This window comes from Pangasianodon hypophthalmus, chromosome 13 (assembly GCF_027358585.1).
Source record: "Pangasianodon hypophthalmus isolate fPanHyp1 chromosome 13, fPanHyp1.pri, whole genome shotgun sequence".
In the NCBI taxonomy this organism is placed as follows: Eukaryota; Metazoa; Chordata; class Actinopteri; order Siluriformes; family Pangasiidae; genus Pangasianodon; species Pangasianodon hypophthalmus.
The window spans coordinates 3039309-3057956 of record NC_069722.1 but is presented as its reverse complement, the minus strand read 5'-3'; the positions used below and the strand labels follow the sequence as shown (position 1 = coordinate 3057956).

Below are 18648 nucleotides of genomic sequence, written 5' to 3'. Positions count from 1 at the left end.
AGAAGTTTTTTAGTTTTATAGTTTGTCTGAGTCATTGTGCTCGTATGTCCAAAAGTTACTGACATAAAGAAATTACGAAACAGTCTTATTGATTTCATTTAATATCCACATAAACATGTTCAAGGCCAGTATGTGCCTGCAAATGGTCAAGTATATTGTCCTTCAAATTTTGCCTCCCAATTTGGAACCTGATCTTGCAGAAATCCAAAAGATGTATTTTAATCAGTGATGTCAAGAGACTTTGTTTCAGACATTTATTTCAGAAAAACGTATCACAAGCAGAACAGGACAAATGTAAACCCTTGTAGCCTAGACATTCAGTGTAGCTACATCATGTAGAAAATATCAAAGAACAAACACAGTGAGCTTTATTTAAATTCCTCATTAGTATATTCACACCCTTCATACACAATAGCTGCCAGTATCAATGCTTACAACTTGCATGAATGAATATGAGTCGATTTTCAGTATGGAGATCATCATAGAGCAGATAACAACACATCTGTTTTGTTGTTTTTTTATGCAAAGCAGTGGATGATTTAATACCACATAAACACATGCAGTGAGGAAACACTTCACAGATGACATGCTTACTTTGGATTCTCCATTACTTATCTATTTGTTCACAATCAGCACGAAATAAGCGACAACACTGTCACTAATCTGACATACTGCAGGTTTCTGGGCAACTGAGCTGCTACTGTATGTATACTTATTCTGCAATGAAACAATAAAGATATAATGTGGGATTTAAATACAAGCCTCCATGGTGTGAAAAATAAAATAAAATCCTACAGTACTACAACGTGGACGTGCATGACGAGTAAAGTTTAAGAAAGCACACACGAAATATAATAAAATAGAATTTGGTAGAAAAACACCAGACTATTAACTATTGCCTTGGTCAATATTACAGGTTTATATAATTTTATTATAAAAACAGTGATGTGAGGATTGAATCTGGTTTTACCTCAATACTGACCCTTACAGAAAAGTCACAACTTCACGTGTGAATAATCACAAGATTATAGTGTGTGTGTGTGTGTGTATGTGTGGGTGTGTGGGTATGTGGTTTTTAGGACCCTTCACGTGTCATGTTTCCCACAACACTCACATGTAGTGTTTTTATTATTTTTTTACAGGAATAATGGTGTGATTTTTCTCACACAAATCCACCAGTGAGCTCACGTGTTTATTTCCGTTCACGTGCATGGCCAGGTGAAATACATTATCACGTGTGAAATGTATGGGATTTTTCTGTAAGGGAAACTACAGTAGTGTCTTTAAAAGTGTGAGTCCACTACCAAGAACTGCTTTTATTTTAAAACATTTGGTCCTTATTATTTGGTCCTGGATATTATGTTCACTTTTTAAAAAAAATATTTTATATGACAGGCAAATCAGTGACGTGCTCAGAGGGGAAGTCCTGAGGCGTACCTGGGCGCGTGACTCAGGTGAGCCCGGGCGCTGACGTCACTGCGTGGCTAGCTGATTACTCCTCACTGTGTTAGCGCTTTGTAGTAGACCATGATAGCCAAATAAATGTTAATCTATTAAACCTAAATTTAATAGCATTAGCTTCATATTCACCTGAAACTTCTTCCTCATGAGATATAACACTAGTTATACAAAACAGTTTTGGAATTTGAAATGTAGGCTAATCAGTCACGTTTCCTCATTTTTACAGAGATCCAATAGGAAGTGTTTAATTGGATCACGTGATCTGGAAGTTGCTAATTGGCCCTCCAATTACATTGCTTGGCTTTGCTTGAAGTGTTTAGTTTCTAAAAGTTCAGCAGCGCAAAGTTGATCTTCATGACTGGAAGTAGGTGTATCTGAGGAGCAGGATGTTTCAGGAAGTATGAAATGGATTGGTTAAACTCTTCATTAGGCTCTTCAGAGGCAGAGTTTGGAATTAAACACCATCTTGGATGACCTTTTTGCTGAAATGAGTGAGTAATATGACTGGCTTTGCTGTTGTTTGCTCATGGTTGCTGTGCCAGTGTTTGCATTTTGTGCTGTGACTTTTTTTAAAGCAGTGCCCAAATAGTGCAGTGGCTGCAAAGGTCATTGCTGTGTGTGTGTGTGTGTGTGTGTGTGTGTGTGTGTGTGTGTGTGTGTGTGTGTGTGTGTGAGAGAGAGAGAGAGAGAGAGATAGAGATAGAGAATTGTTGTGTAGTCATGCTTGTTTTCTGTTTTGCTGTGATAGTGAGCAATATTAAGTAAAGAATAAAACACTTGGGGCTGTGCTGTTCTAGGAAAACAATCAACAGCATGGACCCACATCTTGAAGTGTTGTATTCTTCTTATATCACCAAAACTGATTTACCCAGACACATGCACTGAACTGCACAAAAACTGGGCGTGTTGGAGGTGGAGCTGGATGTGCTGTTTGTTTATTATAGCCATAGGTTGTTCAGATCTTTCATTTTTGTCTCAATCTTGTGGAAACGGGCTTCTACAAATTTAATACATGCTCTTTATGTGTTTTAATTTGGCTGTGGAATTGCCATTATCGGAAATGTCTTCCAGCCAGGTATAATAAATCGCACTGCAGATGAGACGTGAATCCATTTGCACTGACTCCACCCGGATTTCCACTTTTTGGTTGAAATGCCTCAAACTGCATATACATTAAAGCAAACAAACAAAGCTGGACAAGACATACTGTTTCGCTCACGTCACATGAAGTCATGTGAGTCGTGTGAAAGTCACAGTCCTTCACAGTCCCTGTTAATAAATTAGTGTACATGTTTTTTTGCTGGTGTTATCAGGTTTAAACGTTTCCACACGCAGACCTTTAGTAAGTGCACACTGCTGATTGTAGGGAGTGAGGAGTAGGGCGTCATTAGGGACATCACACTATTTTTTTTCTGTTGCATGTTAATTGTCTATATAGGCTCATAGTTACAGGCTACTCATACTCACAGCTATTAAAGTCTGATTTTGTATTTTATCCTGCATTTTTTTTAAACCTTTGCTTATTCTCTCTGAGAGGTTTTGGAATTTTCCACAATGAAACTTTTGAATCTTTGCTTTTTTTCTGCATTTGGATTTGTATATTTCAGACTTGCTATACATTCACCCAATCAGTACAGCTTTCCTATGCTTTATCATCCTACTGCTTTTAGTTAATAAAAAGTTCTATGAACTTGAATTAGTGCACATTAAAGAAGTAAAAACTGTAAAGCAGTTCTTGGTAGCGGACTGCATGTTTTTCTCCCTGATGTATTAGTGCAAGAGTTTTGGACATTTGTTATAGTCCCTTTGTCCTTTAGCTGTCATCGTGTGTGTGTGTGTGTGTTATTAAATACTTTTTACTGCTGTGTCTCAAATCACATACTATCACCTAACGCTTAAAATAATGCTTATTAATGCTATTGTAATCTACAGTATTGGTGATTAGTGCAGACTTGTCCTAAGTGGAGTTAAATTTCACTTCTTGTTAAAAATACATGTGATGTAAACAGCAGTGATGCTTCTAGTGATACTAGCTGTTCATCAGGCTCTATCTATTTGTAGTTATTAACACTCAAATGATGTGTGATTTGAGACACAGCCTATTTTTTTTATTTTATTTTATTTTTTTAGCAGAAACGTTTGCCACTCAGAAACTGTTTCGCTGTAACTGCGTACAGCACCGTATGAGAAGGGCAGGTAGAAGCTACAAAACACACTCTCACTCAGGTTTACCACCAATAAATAAATAAATAAATAAATAAACTAACTTCCATGTAAAGTCACTAAATGAAATAAGGGATGAAGTTTGTGAATGAGGGCAGTTTTCTAAAACACCCAGCTAACTGGAACCCACTGTTGAACTCCACTCAGCTTCTTTAAGGCGGCCTTCAGTCTGCTGTACGCTCCGTCCAGGCCGTCGTTTACGATGGTCAGGTCAAAGTAGTGTCCGTACGCCCTCTTAATCCTCCAGCTCTCATCCAGTATCCTGTTCAGCTCGGGATCCTGCCAATAACAAGAATAAAACAGACTCAGACTTAAGATGTCCAAGTGTCAACTTTATATATACCAACATCTGGCAAACCAGTTAATACCAGCCCTCAAAGCCATTAATGTTCGATTGTGTTCTCTAGTTTACTTTACTGGTGCATTGTGTTTTTAAAATTTGTGCTAATGTAAAACTATGCCTGCTGATGAAATTACCTGGTGAAAAATTTGAGTTTTTTATTGATTATTATACAGTGTATGTATGTATATATGTGTGGTGTGTTGTTGTATTTCCCAAACGCTTCATTTGTGGTAGGCTAAGCTATAGCAGCCTTTACTATTGTTCAGCATGTTCTGATTTGTCTGTTATATGACATTGCCATTTAAGGTTATACTTGAGGTTAGGGTTTGACTGGGATTAGGATTGGACTAGGATTATGGTTTGGGTAATGCTAGGACTGGGTTGGTGTTTGGTTATCATCAAGATTGAGCTAGGTTTAATGTTTGGGTTGGGTTAGAGATGGTTTAGTGCACAGGTTCCCATCCCTGTTCCTGCAGAACCCATCATGCACATTTTAGTGGTTTCCCTGCCTAATACACCCACTTCAAATCAGGGCTAGTAATTAGCTGATTAGTTAAATTCCTGTGTGTTAGAGAAAGGAAAACATTAAAATGTGCAGGACAGGGGTTTCTCCAGGACCAGGCTAGGGAACTGCTGGACTGTGATTAGGTTACAGTTAGGAAAAGGTTAGAGTGAGGCTTGAGTTAGGGCTCTGCCAGGGTTAGGGTTTGGGGAGAGTTAGGGTTGGGTTAGGTTAGGGTTATTAGGTTTAAGGTGTTTGGGGTTGCAGTTAAATTTCTCCAAAGCATCTTACAATTGAGCAGTTGAGGGTCTTGCTGAACGACCAAACAGTGGCAGCAACCAGCCCAAAGCTTTAACCGCTGAGCCACCACTTCCACAAACTCCAACCCTTAGGGTTGGGCTAGGGTCGGAGGGGTTGAGGGGTTAGGGGTCGGCGCGTGGGGGTTAGGGGACGGAGTTTGAGGGGTTAGGGGTCGGCGCGTGGGGGTTAGGGGTTGGATATTGTTTGGCCATAAATAAAATGCTAATGCACTGTAAAACAAAATGGACTGAGGCTCGCACCGTTAGCTCTTTGCTGACCACTCCTGCCTCGATGCCTGCTCTGTTCATAGATCTGAGCACCTCAAACTCTGGAGCATCGATGAAAACTACGTAAGGCAGGAACTCTGATGTCCTCAAGATCTTCAGAACCTAGACGAACGCGTACACAATCAAGCTCATGTCTTATTCATATATCATTGTATGATCCATTATTAGGACTAAAATCACTGGTAGACTTGTAATTATTCCTAATCTCACCTGTGGGTGGACGTCCAGGATGCAGAGACGTCCTGCCTCGGCTACTTCGTGGATGGAGTCGATCTTGGTGCCGTATAGGTTTCCGTCGTATTCGCCGTGCTCCAGGTAACGGCCTGCTTTGATGTCAGCCTCCATTTTGCTTCTGGTCGTGAAGGCATACATCCTGTTCTCCTTCTCGCCTGCTTTAGGCTTCCTGGAAGTGTCTGAGGGATCATGCGGCAACCTTTACTCTTTGGTTAAATGGAAATACTTTTCTCTTATATTCTTGTATAGAGATATTTAGGTTTTTTTCAGGTAAAAACTAGTGGAGGAAAATATCATCAAGGTCTCAACAGAACTTTAGTTTAGTCACTCTTTAGGGCTAATATCTGATTCTGTAATGAGTCGCACACTATAAACAGAGGTTGTGTGCTTGTGTTGGTAGTAATGCAGCTTTTACTCACAGGGAATTGTAGTTCCAAACAGCTGAGGGTCAGAAACCAGAAGCTTGTTCTTTAGACTGCGCCGCCCGACTCCCTGAGCTCCGATCAGAACCAGCGTTTTCCTCTTGAACGGAGGAACCCGGGCCACTTCCTCATAGATCATCAGCTCATGCATGTCGAAATCTGAGTGAGGTGAGAAGGAACGTATACTCCGATTCAACACGCTCCAACTAACAATCGCACCAGTGGAAGAATGTTGAACGTAAGGGGTAAAGACTGTCAATTATTGTTATTAATTAATCCCATAACCTTAATCTTCTCAGCAGACTTACAAATTAGGGAGTATCTGTGCTTGGATTAGATACTCCCTAATTTGTAAGTCACTTTAATAAAAGTGTTTGCCAAATAAATAAAAAATGTATTGTAAACGGGGTGGGGCTAGTGCTTTTAATACAACTTCATTCATATTCATATAAAATTCAAATTGCTGTTGCATACTTGTGGAGTTTAAGGCCTTAAATGCTCTAGTCAGTGGTTCATGTGATGCTAAATAAAAATGTTTGGAGCACAAACCTGCATTTTTAGTGGTCAGATACATCATTTTCTTCTTCTTCTTGCCGCCAATCCCGCTACACAGTGTGCCTGAAACGCAGCAGCGCTCCCTTTAGCTTACACACTAAAGCTCCCAACTGCCTTTTTTTTCTCTTAAAGTTTCTGACTTTGTAGATCAGCCCAATATCTGAACAGTTATTTTAAGGACAGCATGAAGCAGGGATACTCAGGCTGATATGCTGCTGGGTCACAAAATAAATCTGAAATATAGAGTTTGTCTTATGACATGAATCCATTTTAGAATCCATTTTAAAATCCATATGACTCTGTGCTTGCTTTTGGCGTATCCAAATGTGTATTTCTATTGTTTCTGCGTGAATATCATTGCTCTCAGCAGTCTGATGTTCACCTCAATTATCCGCAATTATCATCAGAACATGCTCCACTTTCCAATAGTTATTAAATCTCCTGATTAAATCTCTCTTCAGTTTTACTTGTGGGATCTTTGTCAGAAAAACACTTTTGTTCCCACTTTTGATCTTCACAGATCACATTTCTATCAAATTGTATATATTGTTATTGTCCAAAATTTTGGAAATATCATGTTATAAAATGTTGCCTATTATCCAAACACTTAAACAACAAAATATCTACAACTAGATATGTTTTGGCAAAGGGCTAAGAGTAAAATTAAATTTAAATTGGCTGTTAATTCTAACACTGATGATGATAAATGGCTGTATAAAAAGACTAGTGTGTACACCCTCGCACCTCTGTGGTTTGGATATTACAGCACAGGAACAGCACTACCTGCTGGTGGGAGCTCCACATCTCTCTTTACAAAAGCTTTCCTCTTTTCCTCCAGCAGCTGACTGGGGATGAGCCCGGCGCTTCCTCCCTGGACCCGTCGAGCCTACACACACGCACACACACACACACACACACGCGCGCACGCACCCCTCCGTGATCACATTTTACAGTTAATTTAAGCGACAGTTTATGTAATGAAATTGACATATTACGTAAGTAAGGAATAAAACACTCAGTATTGTGCTGTTATTGGAAAGTAATCAACAATGGAGTGATGTCATGAAGTGGACTTATTCCTTTTATACCACAGCAGTTTAAGGAATACAGTAATTTTTTTTTTCTTATTGAAGAACGACACTGTACTTTTTATCCATTTAGAGTTACGTTTAACGCTGTGGAACATCAGTGAAAGATGTTAGTTGGATGGTGTGTGTATTGTGTGTGTATGTGGTTGGGATCCTTCATGTCTTGCTAGTCGTACCTGCCACCAGTTGACATCCTCCTGGTTGACGATCTGCAGAACGTCTCCACTGCTGAACTGCAGTCCGGCTTCCTTACAGGGAATCAGGTTGTCACTGGCCGGGTCGTAATCAAAATGGCACTTCACAAAGACCTGTGAGAAAGAATGAAGAAGGAAGAAAAGATTTACTTTACTGTCTTTTCAGTCATCATACATATACACATTTGCAGGACAGTGAACTTTGTGTTTTTTTTTTGCATGGATCAGAACATGGTAGCCCTGGTACAGTGCCCCCTGCAGCGGCTGAGGGTTAAAGGTCACGCTCAGAAACCAAACGTGGGCAGCTTGTCGATCGATGCTCTTGATGCATTACCATTACAAACACGGAAGCATATGCTTTTACTTAGGCTTATGCATAAATGTATTTAAAGATCTGAACAGTATCAAGCATTTCTGTTAAAAAAAAATTCCTGTCTGTTCCTTTTTTTTTAAGAAATGGGTTGTACCAAAAAAAAAAAAAATCTAAATGTAAGCTGATGAACACAACAGGCATAAATATGCATGATATACTTTCAAAATAGAAAACAAACCAATCAACATACACCCCTAATATACACTATAATCAACATCATATGTGTAAAAAATGGGAATAAGATTAAAAAAAAAAAAAAAAAAAAGCAGCTTATGTTATTGAGAAACCGCAAAGTGTAAAGTCCTGAAGAATTTCCCCATGTCAGAAAACATAAAGTTACAGCTTTATCTCTGACTTTCACAAAGTTCTGACACTGGAGACTCCTCCTTGTCTGCCGTAAAGGTCCATGTGAATGAGCAGTTACTAGAGTTACTATATATGATAATGTATTAGAATAAATACATTAATATAAATCTTTGATTTGCGGCTTCACTACTGTCATGTAATTCACACGAAGCTAATCAGAGAGGCAAACTCCATGTTGCTACCTGTCTGGGGGGCTGGGGCTCCTGGTAGCTGGGGAGGACTTTGAGCACGATGCTGCCGCTGGCCTCCTGCAGCATCTCCTGGAGAACGCGTGGGTCGTCCCCTACGTCCTTACCGTTCACTTCCTTTATGATGTCCCCTACGTGGAGGAGACCCTGCTGATCGATCATCCCGCCGTGAAGGATCCGCGCGATCACCAGCTCTCCGTTCTCAATTCGAAATGTCACGCCCTGAAGATGGAGGGGTTTGAACAAATTATATACCATATCTCCGCCCCTGTTGGTCTGTTACCCAGTGTGTTCACCTGTTTGATGGTCACCCTTGATTAGTTTGTCTATGTATACCTGCTGTTTCTGTGTTTTATTGTCCATTTGTGCTGTTAAGTCAAAGTTTTTTCAATTTTATTATAAGTCCTAATCTCTTTGTACTTCCTGATGTTGACGGTAGGAGTATAGATTATGCTGGTTGCTGTCTGTCCTTGTACTGGAACCCACTGCGTATTCTGACAGCGATTTGCGGACTTCCCGAAATATCACACCAAGCACGCACATCTGTGTCCTGCTGTTACTCACTGCACATTGATCATACACTGTGAGAGGATTTATTCTTTTGTTAATCTCTTGCTACTCTGACATTTTTGACAAGAATATTGTCAAAACCAGGAAATACTTTATGTAATTTAGCACCAATGTAAACCAGGGCTTAACCTTGTCATGTATAAAATTATGTTGTGGGAAACGTACCAAGTGTTCCCCGGCCACTTTGCGGATGCCCACCATGCGCACGGCGTCAGCGGGGACCGGCGGCAGGTTCGATTCCACGGAGGCCTGTGGGCTCGGCGGAGGAGTTTCACGCGTCTTAGAGGCCACCGAGTCGTGGGTCTCCAGGAGAGACTGCAAACCAATCACATGACACAGCTGTCAGTTTAAGCACATTAATGCACCAGGTTAAACATATGGGTGTGTGTGTTCCAAATGGAGTTTTAAGCTCTTACGCCTTACTCGACATTTCAAGAGTTAAAAACCAAGAAAACTGGAGAAGAAATTATTATATAATATTTTAAAGTTTGTAATTTTAGAAGCATAGTGTGTGTTTGTGTGTTTGTGTATTGAGTGTGTACCTGGAAATGTGGTTGGTTGAGGATGTTTGAGAGCTCAGCAGCTGTGTTACTGCGATGTGTGATCGGACTCAGGTCCCTCAGGATGTCCTGCAGCAGCTCCATGTTTCTGTCCCCCACAGCCTCGAGACGAGGTTCCTCTGGACTCTCAGCGTTCTGCAGAACACACCAACATTTCTCCAACACACACCAACATTCTACAGTATTATGTCTGTGTGTTTTGTTAAGCAAACTCACCACTGGACTTTCCATGATGCCTTTGAGGAAGATGAGGTCGAGGTCATTGGCAGTGGCGGAGCTGGTGCTGTCACTCAGAGCATCCGCCTGCGATAGAGCTACAGAAAGAGAGACAGAGAGACAGAGAGACAGAGACAGAGACAGAGAGAGAGAGAGAGAGAGAGAGAGAGAGAGAGAGATTATGAATAGGGAAAAGAGAAGAAATTCTATATTTCAGCTTTTTCTTTTTATGCCTCTATACAAAAATGTTTTTACTGTATGCGTCTGAATCTAATGTGAATAAAGGAGAAATGCTGTAAAGAGAAGATAACCTTCACAAATAATGAAAGAAAGAAAATAAGAACATAATCTTAGAAAAAAATATAAAAAATAAGTACTATATTAACCAGTAAACAGTAAAATAACGTATATAAATGTAAATATAAAGGAAAAAAAAACACCCTGTGATTATCAATAGTGCACATCAATTATTTTCAATATCAAATATCAATTATATATAATTAATACTGAAAATCCCAGGTGAGGTTTTTGGTTTAAACTTTTATCACTGACATGTTGGTCTATTTTCCCTTTAGTGGTTTCCTGCATTACCCATAATGCCGCCTGCTGATAATGGTGCAGGGGGATGTAGCTCTCGATTCATCTTTACCTAAAGGCAGCGATGCAGCGGCACTTTAGTCCAGTTTACTCAAACTGATCGACTTCCAAAGCTCCAGATTTCACGCTAATACCATCACGCTGATCCCCCTGCAGAGGCGCGCTGTATGGCTGCAATGCATTCTGCAACTCTGAATCCAATGCTGGATTTCTTTTTAATGACCTTTAATGTCACTGGAAAATGGTGAGTGAGAAAAGAAGCTCTTGCTCTTTTGTTTGCAGGAGCTCACAGAGAAACCTGATGATCACTTATGTTTAAGACAATTTACAGTATTTTTCTCCTATTAAACACCATTGTAACTGTGCTAGCAATAACAATGTCAACTTGTGACATCAGCGTGACGCACAACCGCAAATTTATCACGGGTTTAATGAAGACACACCACCAACCAACAAATTAGCACCAAAATTGCTTAACAAATATTTCAATATAAATATGCTGCATGTGTTTTGGAATGGAGGTTACTTCTAAATCGGAGCATAATTAAATTAAATTCTCATTTAAATTCAAGCTGCACTTTCCTTGAGCTAGAAAGCCAACGAGTCTGGGCTTGTGTGCAGTGTTTGAGTTAAATTGAGTGGGTTTGATGAAATTGCTTCAGCTAAGTTGTTCTGACTGCAAGTGGCCACTTGTGTATAGATGATGAACACTTCTGAGTCAACAAGGGCACGGTAGAAACAGTGGAGCGCTGAGGACTTACCAGGCTCCGTGTGAGTGGCGGCCACAGGCATGATGACGCAATCTCTGAACGAGAGAGAGAGAGAGAGACAGACAGAGAGAGAGAGAGGTTAATGCTTTATTTGCAGGTTTCATTCACACAATCTTTTGATTTTCCAAAAACTACATTAATATCTCTAGAATTACCAAAGACACTAGTGTCAAACAATGTGGTCAAACAATAGCTATTCTCCTGCTTACGTTGTTGTGAATAAAGTGAATTTATTATAATATTAGAGCATGCCCACATAGATCAGTCTGTTCTTATTTTACCCAAATTTGATTTAGATTTACAAATATATGTAATCTGCTCATCATGAAGCTGCCAGAAGTTGGATAAAATGAACTAGTTAAGATAACAAGACTTTACAGTTCATGTAGCTAGCTCATGTGGATAACCACTAACAAGCTCACAAGGCTAAATTTACTTTTTTATTTATATTTATGGCATGTGGTAGATGCCCTTATCCAGAGCGAAGTGCTTTATCCAAAGTCTTTATCAATAAATACATGCTGAAGACTGCCAGTAAATTGCTGGGTACGCTGAAAAAAGGGAATATGTGGTCGATCAGATTTAAGAGAACATATTACCCTTTCTCATCAAATTTTTTTTCATGGCTTCTGCTAAATGTAATTTAAACAAGGTTCGGATTACTAGTTTGAATGATGTAGAATGAGCGTAATCAATTCACGTAGCATTATCGTGATAGTGCATGATAGTGCAGTGGGAAATGTTTGACCCTTTTCTCTCTTGCGAGAGCACAGGGTTCGATTTTATTTAGGGCTTTGAAAATACATGATGAAATCATGTTGGATGTACGAAAACAAGTTGTAGTTGAAAATCGGTGCTTAGAAACACGCGCTATTATGCGTATTGTGCAGGGGCGTAACCTGGCCTGGGCATTCCGGCCTGTAGCTCTGAAGACTTTTTCTTTCACTTGGAGCGTTTTGTCACTGTGTAACTGAACATCATTAAAAGAAGACAGCAGTGATGTAATTTTGTATCGTCACTGAATGGAGTGTTGTATTTTATCTTCAGTTAACAGACGCAAGACCAATCAGGGCAAGAGTTTACAGGAAAATATGTGGAAATACTCATGTCTTATTGGCTGACAGGTCTCAACTCTGCCAAACGCTGGCTCACACAGTCAGTTAGTGTGAAGGGAAAAATGGATATATACTGATTTTTCACCTGTAAAAGGATGAAACTGAAACACTAACATCCTCTCATGCTGAGGCAGGAAAACAAGGTGTGTAAATGTCTATATGAGTTCCAAGTCACATGAACATGATATGAGCAGAGCATAAGGACAGCTAACGTACTTTGGATGGCACCGTAGCCAGCTAAACCGAGTCGCTGGGTCATAACAATACTAAAGTAGGCATAATTTAACCTGATAATATCATTTTTAAAAGACAGAATTCAGTCATTGTCTTCATTTTTATATTTAATATTTTCTCACGTTTTACTACCTGCATCACTGAAGTGGGTTTACTCAGTCACTTTGAGTAGTTAGCCTTTTTCAACTCTCTTTTGTGCAACTGCCATTGTATTATGGGTTTTGAGAATTTTCCATCATGTAGGCCTAGTAACAGTGGCAGTGGGTATCTGATATGATACTGATTTGAGACATTTTGAGTGGCTGGATTATTCCTGTGCAGATTATATGGTAAATCTAATCCAAACCCTTCCTTCCTTCTCCAGTTTTCACATTTTTTAAGCAGTTAGCCCTCATATGCAAGAAACAGTCTAGTTTTGATGTATGTTTTTAAAGTTTTTTGATGGAGAAGAATCTGGGCTCAGCTCTGGATGATGAACAGTCCAAGTAACACCCCTGGTATTGCGTCACTGGCGAGTTCAGAGTGAGATGGCACGTGATTCAGGATGGTAAGCCAGACGTGTGTGTGTGTGTGTGTGTGTGTGTGTGTGTGTGTGTGTGTGTGTGTGTGTGTGTGTGTGTGGAGAACAATGCTGCAACCCCCCCACATGGGACAGTATAATAACAGTGAGCAGGTGCACAGAGACGGGGAGAGATCCTGACAGGAAGTTTAAAAGCAGCTATAATTTTGTTTTCTGGTGCCGTTTTATGATTCTCAGCTTGTTATCGCTGTACCAGGAAAAAAAATATTACCCTGCATCTTTATAAACCTGATCAGAGTGTGATGAAACTGTGGTTTTAGGGGCCTTCATTCCCTTCCAAACACTGACTCTGTGGATTTAAACCATTTTCAGGAAGCTTTAATATAATCAGAGTGCAATAATGGAAACCTAGCACTACACACACACACACACACACACACACACACACACGTATCCATGATGTGTTAGTGTAACTTGTTTGCAGATGACTAAAGGAGATGTGGGACAAAATGTAATCCCTGCTGAGTTTCATTCTGCCGAGTGTTTGTGCTGAAATCTGTTTGGGGCTCTTCTGTGTCTTCAGTAAGGTTTAAAACACTGTGGGATGTGCTGTTATTGAAAAAGAACTCCGCTTCACACTGATTATTGTTACCACTAATTGTTACAAGTTTTGATATTTTATACCACAGTGCTCCTGAATTCAGGATTCTGAGCTTTTTGTCTTATTAACTTCAGAAGAGAGAAAAAAATTGAGGCTGGTGAGGGGAACGCATGTTTAGAGCTGCTTCATGGACGCTCCACAACATTAAATGTAACCATAAACTGATAAAAAAAAAAAATTATGTGCCATTCTTTAAGCAGTACTGCTCTGTTTAGTGGATCCTGACCTGAACACACACAGCTCGCTCGGCATCTCTAATCCGACCGCGCTGTGGATGTAAAGAGGATATTTATATCTGAGTGTGTCGGGAGCCTCGGCAGGATGAACGAGCCTGACTCACACACACTCCGGCCTCGATCCTGTGCTCATACATATTCATTTGAGTTAGTCAGATATTGGCTGATGGCAAACACACAACACACTTCCTCTCAGTAACAGATCGGCATAAACATGTTGATGTTTGAGATAAAGGACAGATAAAATCACGACTGATAATTGAGCTCTCGCCATAATTGTGTAATCTAAATTTCTGTGAAAGTGTTTTCTCCCATGTAGATGCTTACAGCAGGACAGTGTGTTCACCCATAGTTAAAGGGCTACTGGTTGAAATCGTCTGGTCACCAAAGGTCATGCGTCAATACCCGCTTCGGTGGAAACTGGCCTGGAGAGATCGGACGACTTGGAAAGCTTCATTTTCTAGATGAAAATGGCAGCTGTAGTTTGTTTTTGTTAATCCAGCATTGGCTAGCATGAGCATGTAGCTGTGTTCACCTTCCTCATCTTTATTTAGAACTGAAGTGGATGATGCAAGTTAACCAGTAACCAAAATTCCTCTTTTAAATCTCCTTTCCTCAGACACACGGCATATTTGTGTAAAAAATTTCGACTTCCCACCTTTTCTCAGACGGAAGGTGGAAATTATGTTAATTCCCATATGACTGACTGCAGCATTAGGGTTAACCCTAGTTCTGGTTAACTAGTTAAATGGCTAGCAAAGTTTTCTAGGTTATTTTAGTTGACTTTTAGTTCATTACTTAGTTGCGAAGTCGTATCTGACTGTTCCTGATCTAGCTTTAGGTTTCAGGGATGAACACCAAGCATCCCTGAACACATTACCGAGCCTGCTCACCCACCTCAACCAGACGAATAATATGCAGAAGGTATTTAAAAACATGAATCGTGTGGTAGTTAGAGCTTGATATCCTTTAAACCAGGAACTCATATTACACTGGGTCGTATCAGTTCTAGAAATATAAATATATAAATAACTAAATAAATATAAATGAGCTGCAGATGGCGATGTAATGGTGTCCCATCCAGGGTGTATTCCCACCTCCCTCCCAGTATTCCCCGGATAGACTCCGGATCCACTGTGAGCCTTCAGCGCTTGCTGAAACTGAGCGAGTGAGACCAAGCTGCAGATATTTCCAGAAATCGTCTGACGTGAGCAGCAGAGAGGCTCTGTAGCGTCACTGCCAAATGGATTCGCTCCAGTTCCTTTTGGCTAAGCGTGTCTACAAGCACAGTTCCCGAGGGGGAAACACTCAGAGGGCTCCTCTACAGAAAGAATGGAGTCTAGTCATAGTAAATAAAGGCAACAAGACTCCTGTTGTAGTACTGAAGACATTTCTGCTGAGCTTCATCAGTTAAACTATAAATAGATAGACAGATAGATAGATAGGTGGGTGGATGAGTAGGTGGTAGACTGGCCGCCATACAGACGGATGGACGTATGGATGAAGGATGGATGGTTAGACAGACAGTCTTAGAATAAAAGGTTCTTCAAGGCTTCTTTGTATAGTTTAGGGTTCACAGCTTCTCAAAAAGATTTTAGTTTCCCTTTCTAATAGGTAAGGAAACGTAGGGTTCTACACGGAAACTTTAGGGGTTCTCACAGAGGGACAGCTGAAGAACGCTTGAGGATTCTAGACTAACCAGGCACTGCCATGTGATGTTCAGTGTGCACCACATCAGACGGCAGGGATCGGCTCAAAGAAAAGTTTTTCAGAAAATCCTACTTAAAGAAATCATGTTCAGTGGATGGATGGATGGATAAATAAATAAATGGATGGATAAATAGATGAATTGGATAGATGGATAAATGGCTAGATGGATAAATGAATGGATGGATAGATAAATAAGTGGATGAATGGATAAATTAATGGAAAAATTAAGGGATGAACGGATAAATTAATGGATGGATGGATAAACTGATGTACTGCAGCTAAATAAATTGTATAACAAATAGAAAATTCTAGTAAATGCTACACCATGGTCATCACACTCAATCCTGATCTCCATCTGCTCTTTGGGGCCCAGGACGCCACACCCCATCTGCCACCCCCCAGACGCGCAAACACACACACACACACGCGCGCACACACACACAGTGGCCTTGTGCTCTGTGAAAGCTTGTGCCAGTTCATCGTCCTGTCTTATTCTCATGCTAATCGTCCTCCTGATATTCCCACCTCAGCGGCAGTAAGTGGTGTGTGCTGGAGTGAGAAAATGTAAATCTCATTATTAACGGTGAATCATCCACGTACGGGCTCAAAACTATGACAGAACACACACACACACACACACTTTCCTGATGACTGAGACAATGAATTTAACGTTGTATTTTCTCATACTCCACTATGCAAATCACAGACAGCAGTAATATGCAAATGAGTGCTCTGACAAAGCCGTTTTACTGGATGCTGATTATGAACAATATGCAAATTAGGACTGATCCAAAAGTTGAGAATCTAAATTTATCACATTAATGGAAATGTATAATATAGCACTTGTTTATTCATTATTGTGATCAGTTTTTTTAATTAATTAATTCATTCATTAATTTTACAATACTGTGGTAAAAATATTTTACACCGCAGTTCTCAAATCTGATTGGTCAGAAGGTGTTGGTTAATTTTCTAGAACAGCAGCTGTGACAGTAGTGCAGCTACAAATCACGGGTTTATATTAATGCACTCGTTCTAACACGTTATCGTTTCTATAGCAACGGCTCATCCACAGGGACTCCACATAAACGTGCGTAATTGCTGATATGGTGAAGGTTTCCGTTTAGCGTTTATGGAAGGAGTCTCCAGTGTTAGTGCTTCCTATCAGTCAGACTGTAACTTTAAGTTTTCTAACATCTTCAGGACGGAGGACAAGCTGTGTTTTCTTTCTTATTAATGTTGAGAGAGAACGCGATAACAAGCGATAACAAGCGATAACGATAACTAGTTTCACGGACATTCCACAAAATTAAATGTACCTATAAATGGATAAAAAGTACACACATGTCCTTCTTTAATAAATAAAACACTGCTAGTGTTGGCAGTAAGAGGATGTCACACCACTCTGTCACTGATTGATTGCTTTCTTCCTTACATAATATGCAAATGAGCGCTCTAACAAAGCTTCAGCAACACTACATGTTTATACCATAATAACTGGCTAACATTTAATCACAGTTTACTGTAATACGTGTCTGCCATTGTCTGTAATATACAAAATATATAAACATATGTTTTTATTAAAAAAAACAAAAAAAAAAAACAATAACAAGATAAGAATAACCTGAGGTTCAAACATGTCACTTGTCATAATCATGAATAATTAATCAGAGTAATTAATTATATGCTAATATAATCAGGAGTGGAAGCAAAATAGAGACATGCTGTACAGCTACTGATTTCTTTTTCATTTCCTGTCCCATGTTTCTCTCTCTCTCTCTCTCTCTCTCTCTCTCTCATTCCTCCATCTCCCTCTTTATTTCTAGCAACTCTCTCTATCTCTCTCTCTCTCTCTCTCTGGATATTCCCCCATCTCCCTCTATTTCTGGCATCTCTATTTCTGGCATCTCTCTTTCTGGCATCTCTCTTTCTCTCTCTCATATTCCCCCATCTTCCTCTTTATTTCTAGCATCTCTCTCTCTCTCTCTCATATTCCCCCATCTCCCTCTTTAGTTCTAGCATCTCTCTCCATTCTCTCTCTCTCTCTCTCTCTCTCTGGATATTCCCCCATCTTCCTCTTTATTTCTAGCATCTCTCTCCATTCTCTCTCTCTCTCATATTCCCCCATCTTCCTCTTTATTTCTGGCATCTCTTTCTCTCTCTCTCTCTCTCTCTCCCTCTCTCTCTCTCTCTCTCTCTCTCTCTCTCATATTCCTCCATCTCCCTCTTTAGTTCTAGTATCTCTCTCCATTCTCTCTCTCTCTCGATAAAGAGGGAGATGTATAAATATCGAGAGAGAGAGAGAGAGATTTATACCTCTCACTCTCTCTGGATATTTCTGTAAGGAGGAACAAAAGCATGCAGGCGTGAGATGCTCGAGAGGACATCACGCGCGCGCACACAAACACGATAAACATGGACCCGAGGAACAACATCACTACAGCGGGGAAACCCGCTGCCATGGCAACTGCTACACCGTCCGCGTTACCGCAAACGCACATAAACCGCATAAAAAAGAGAAAGAAAGGAGGAAAGGAAGGAAGAAATGATCAGACTCTACCTGTCTGTATCCGGCTTCTGGATCCGCGAGCGTCCGTGCGCGCGCGCGCGTGCCTGCCTGTGTGTGTTGTCTTGCTCCGTGATGCGCTCGCGACCGTTCAGATCCGCGCTGTGGTCTTAAAGGGGCAACGGCACGTGCGCGGTGGGGCCCACCAGCTGCCTTAAAGCCACTGAGACCGCTTTAAATGAACACCAGGCTCATTCCATAACATGAATATTCATCATTTATTTAGAAACAGGTTCATCTTTTGTTCTTATTTCTATATTTATACTTATTATTAATATAATTAATAATATTATAATTATATATTTAAATATAAATATTATAAATATGGGGGAAGGACAAAATAAGTATACTAAAATT

The 18648-nt window shown here is 40.1% G+C and overlaps 1 protein-coding gene across 1 annotated transcript; it reads right to left on the bottom strand.

The window, feature by feature from the left end:
• Positions 1 to 240: 240 nt before the first annotated feature.
• mpp2a (MAGUK p55 scaffold protein 2a) lies at positions 241 to 18413 on the bottom strand. The gene is made up of 13 exons (XM_026916120.3): positions 18286 to 18413; positions 11241 to 11284; positions 9883 to 9980; positions 9649 to 9801; positions 9272 to 9421; positions 8531 to 8758; positions 7592 to 7723; positions 7111 to 7213; positions 6322 to 6390; positions 5770 to 5931; positions 5327 to 5529; positions 5090 to 5218; positions 241 to 3963 (listed from the first exon to the last, which is right to left on the bottom strand). Exons 2-13 carry the CDS (start codon positions 11269 to 11271, stop codon positions 3787 to 3789), a joined length of 1635 nt encoding a protein of 544 aa, XP_026771921.1. The 5' UTR covers positions 11272 to 11284; positions 18286 to 18413; the 3' UTR covers positions 241 to 3786.
• Between the last annotated feature and the right edge of the window lie 235 nt (positions 18414 to 18648).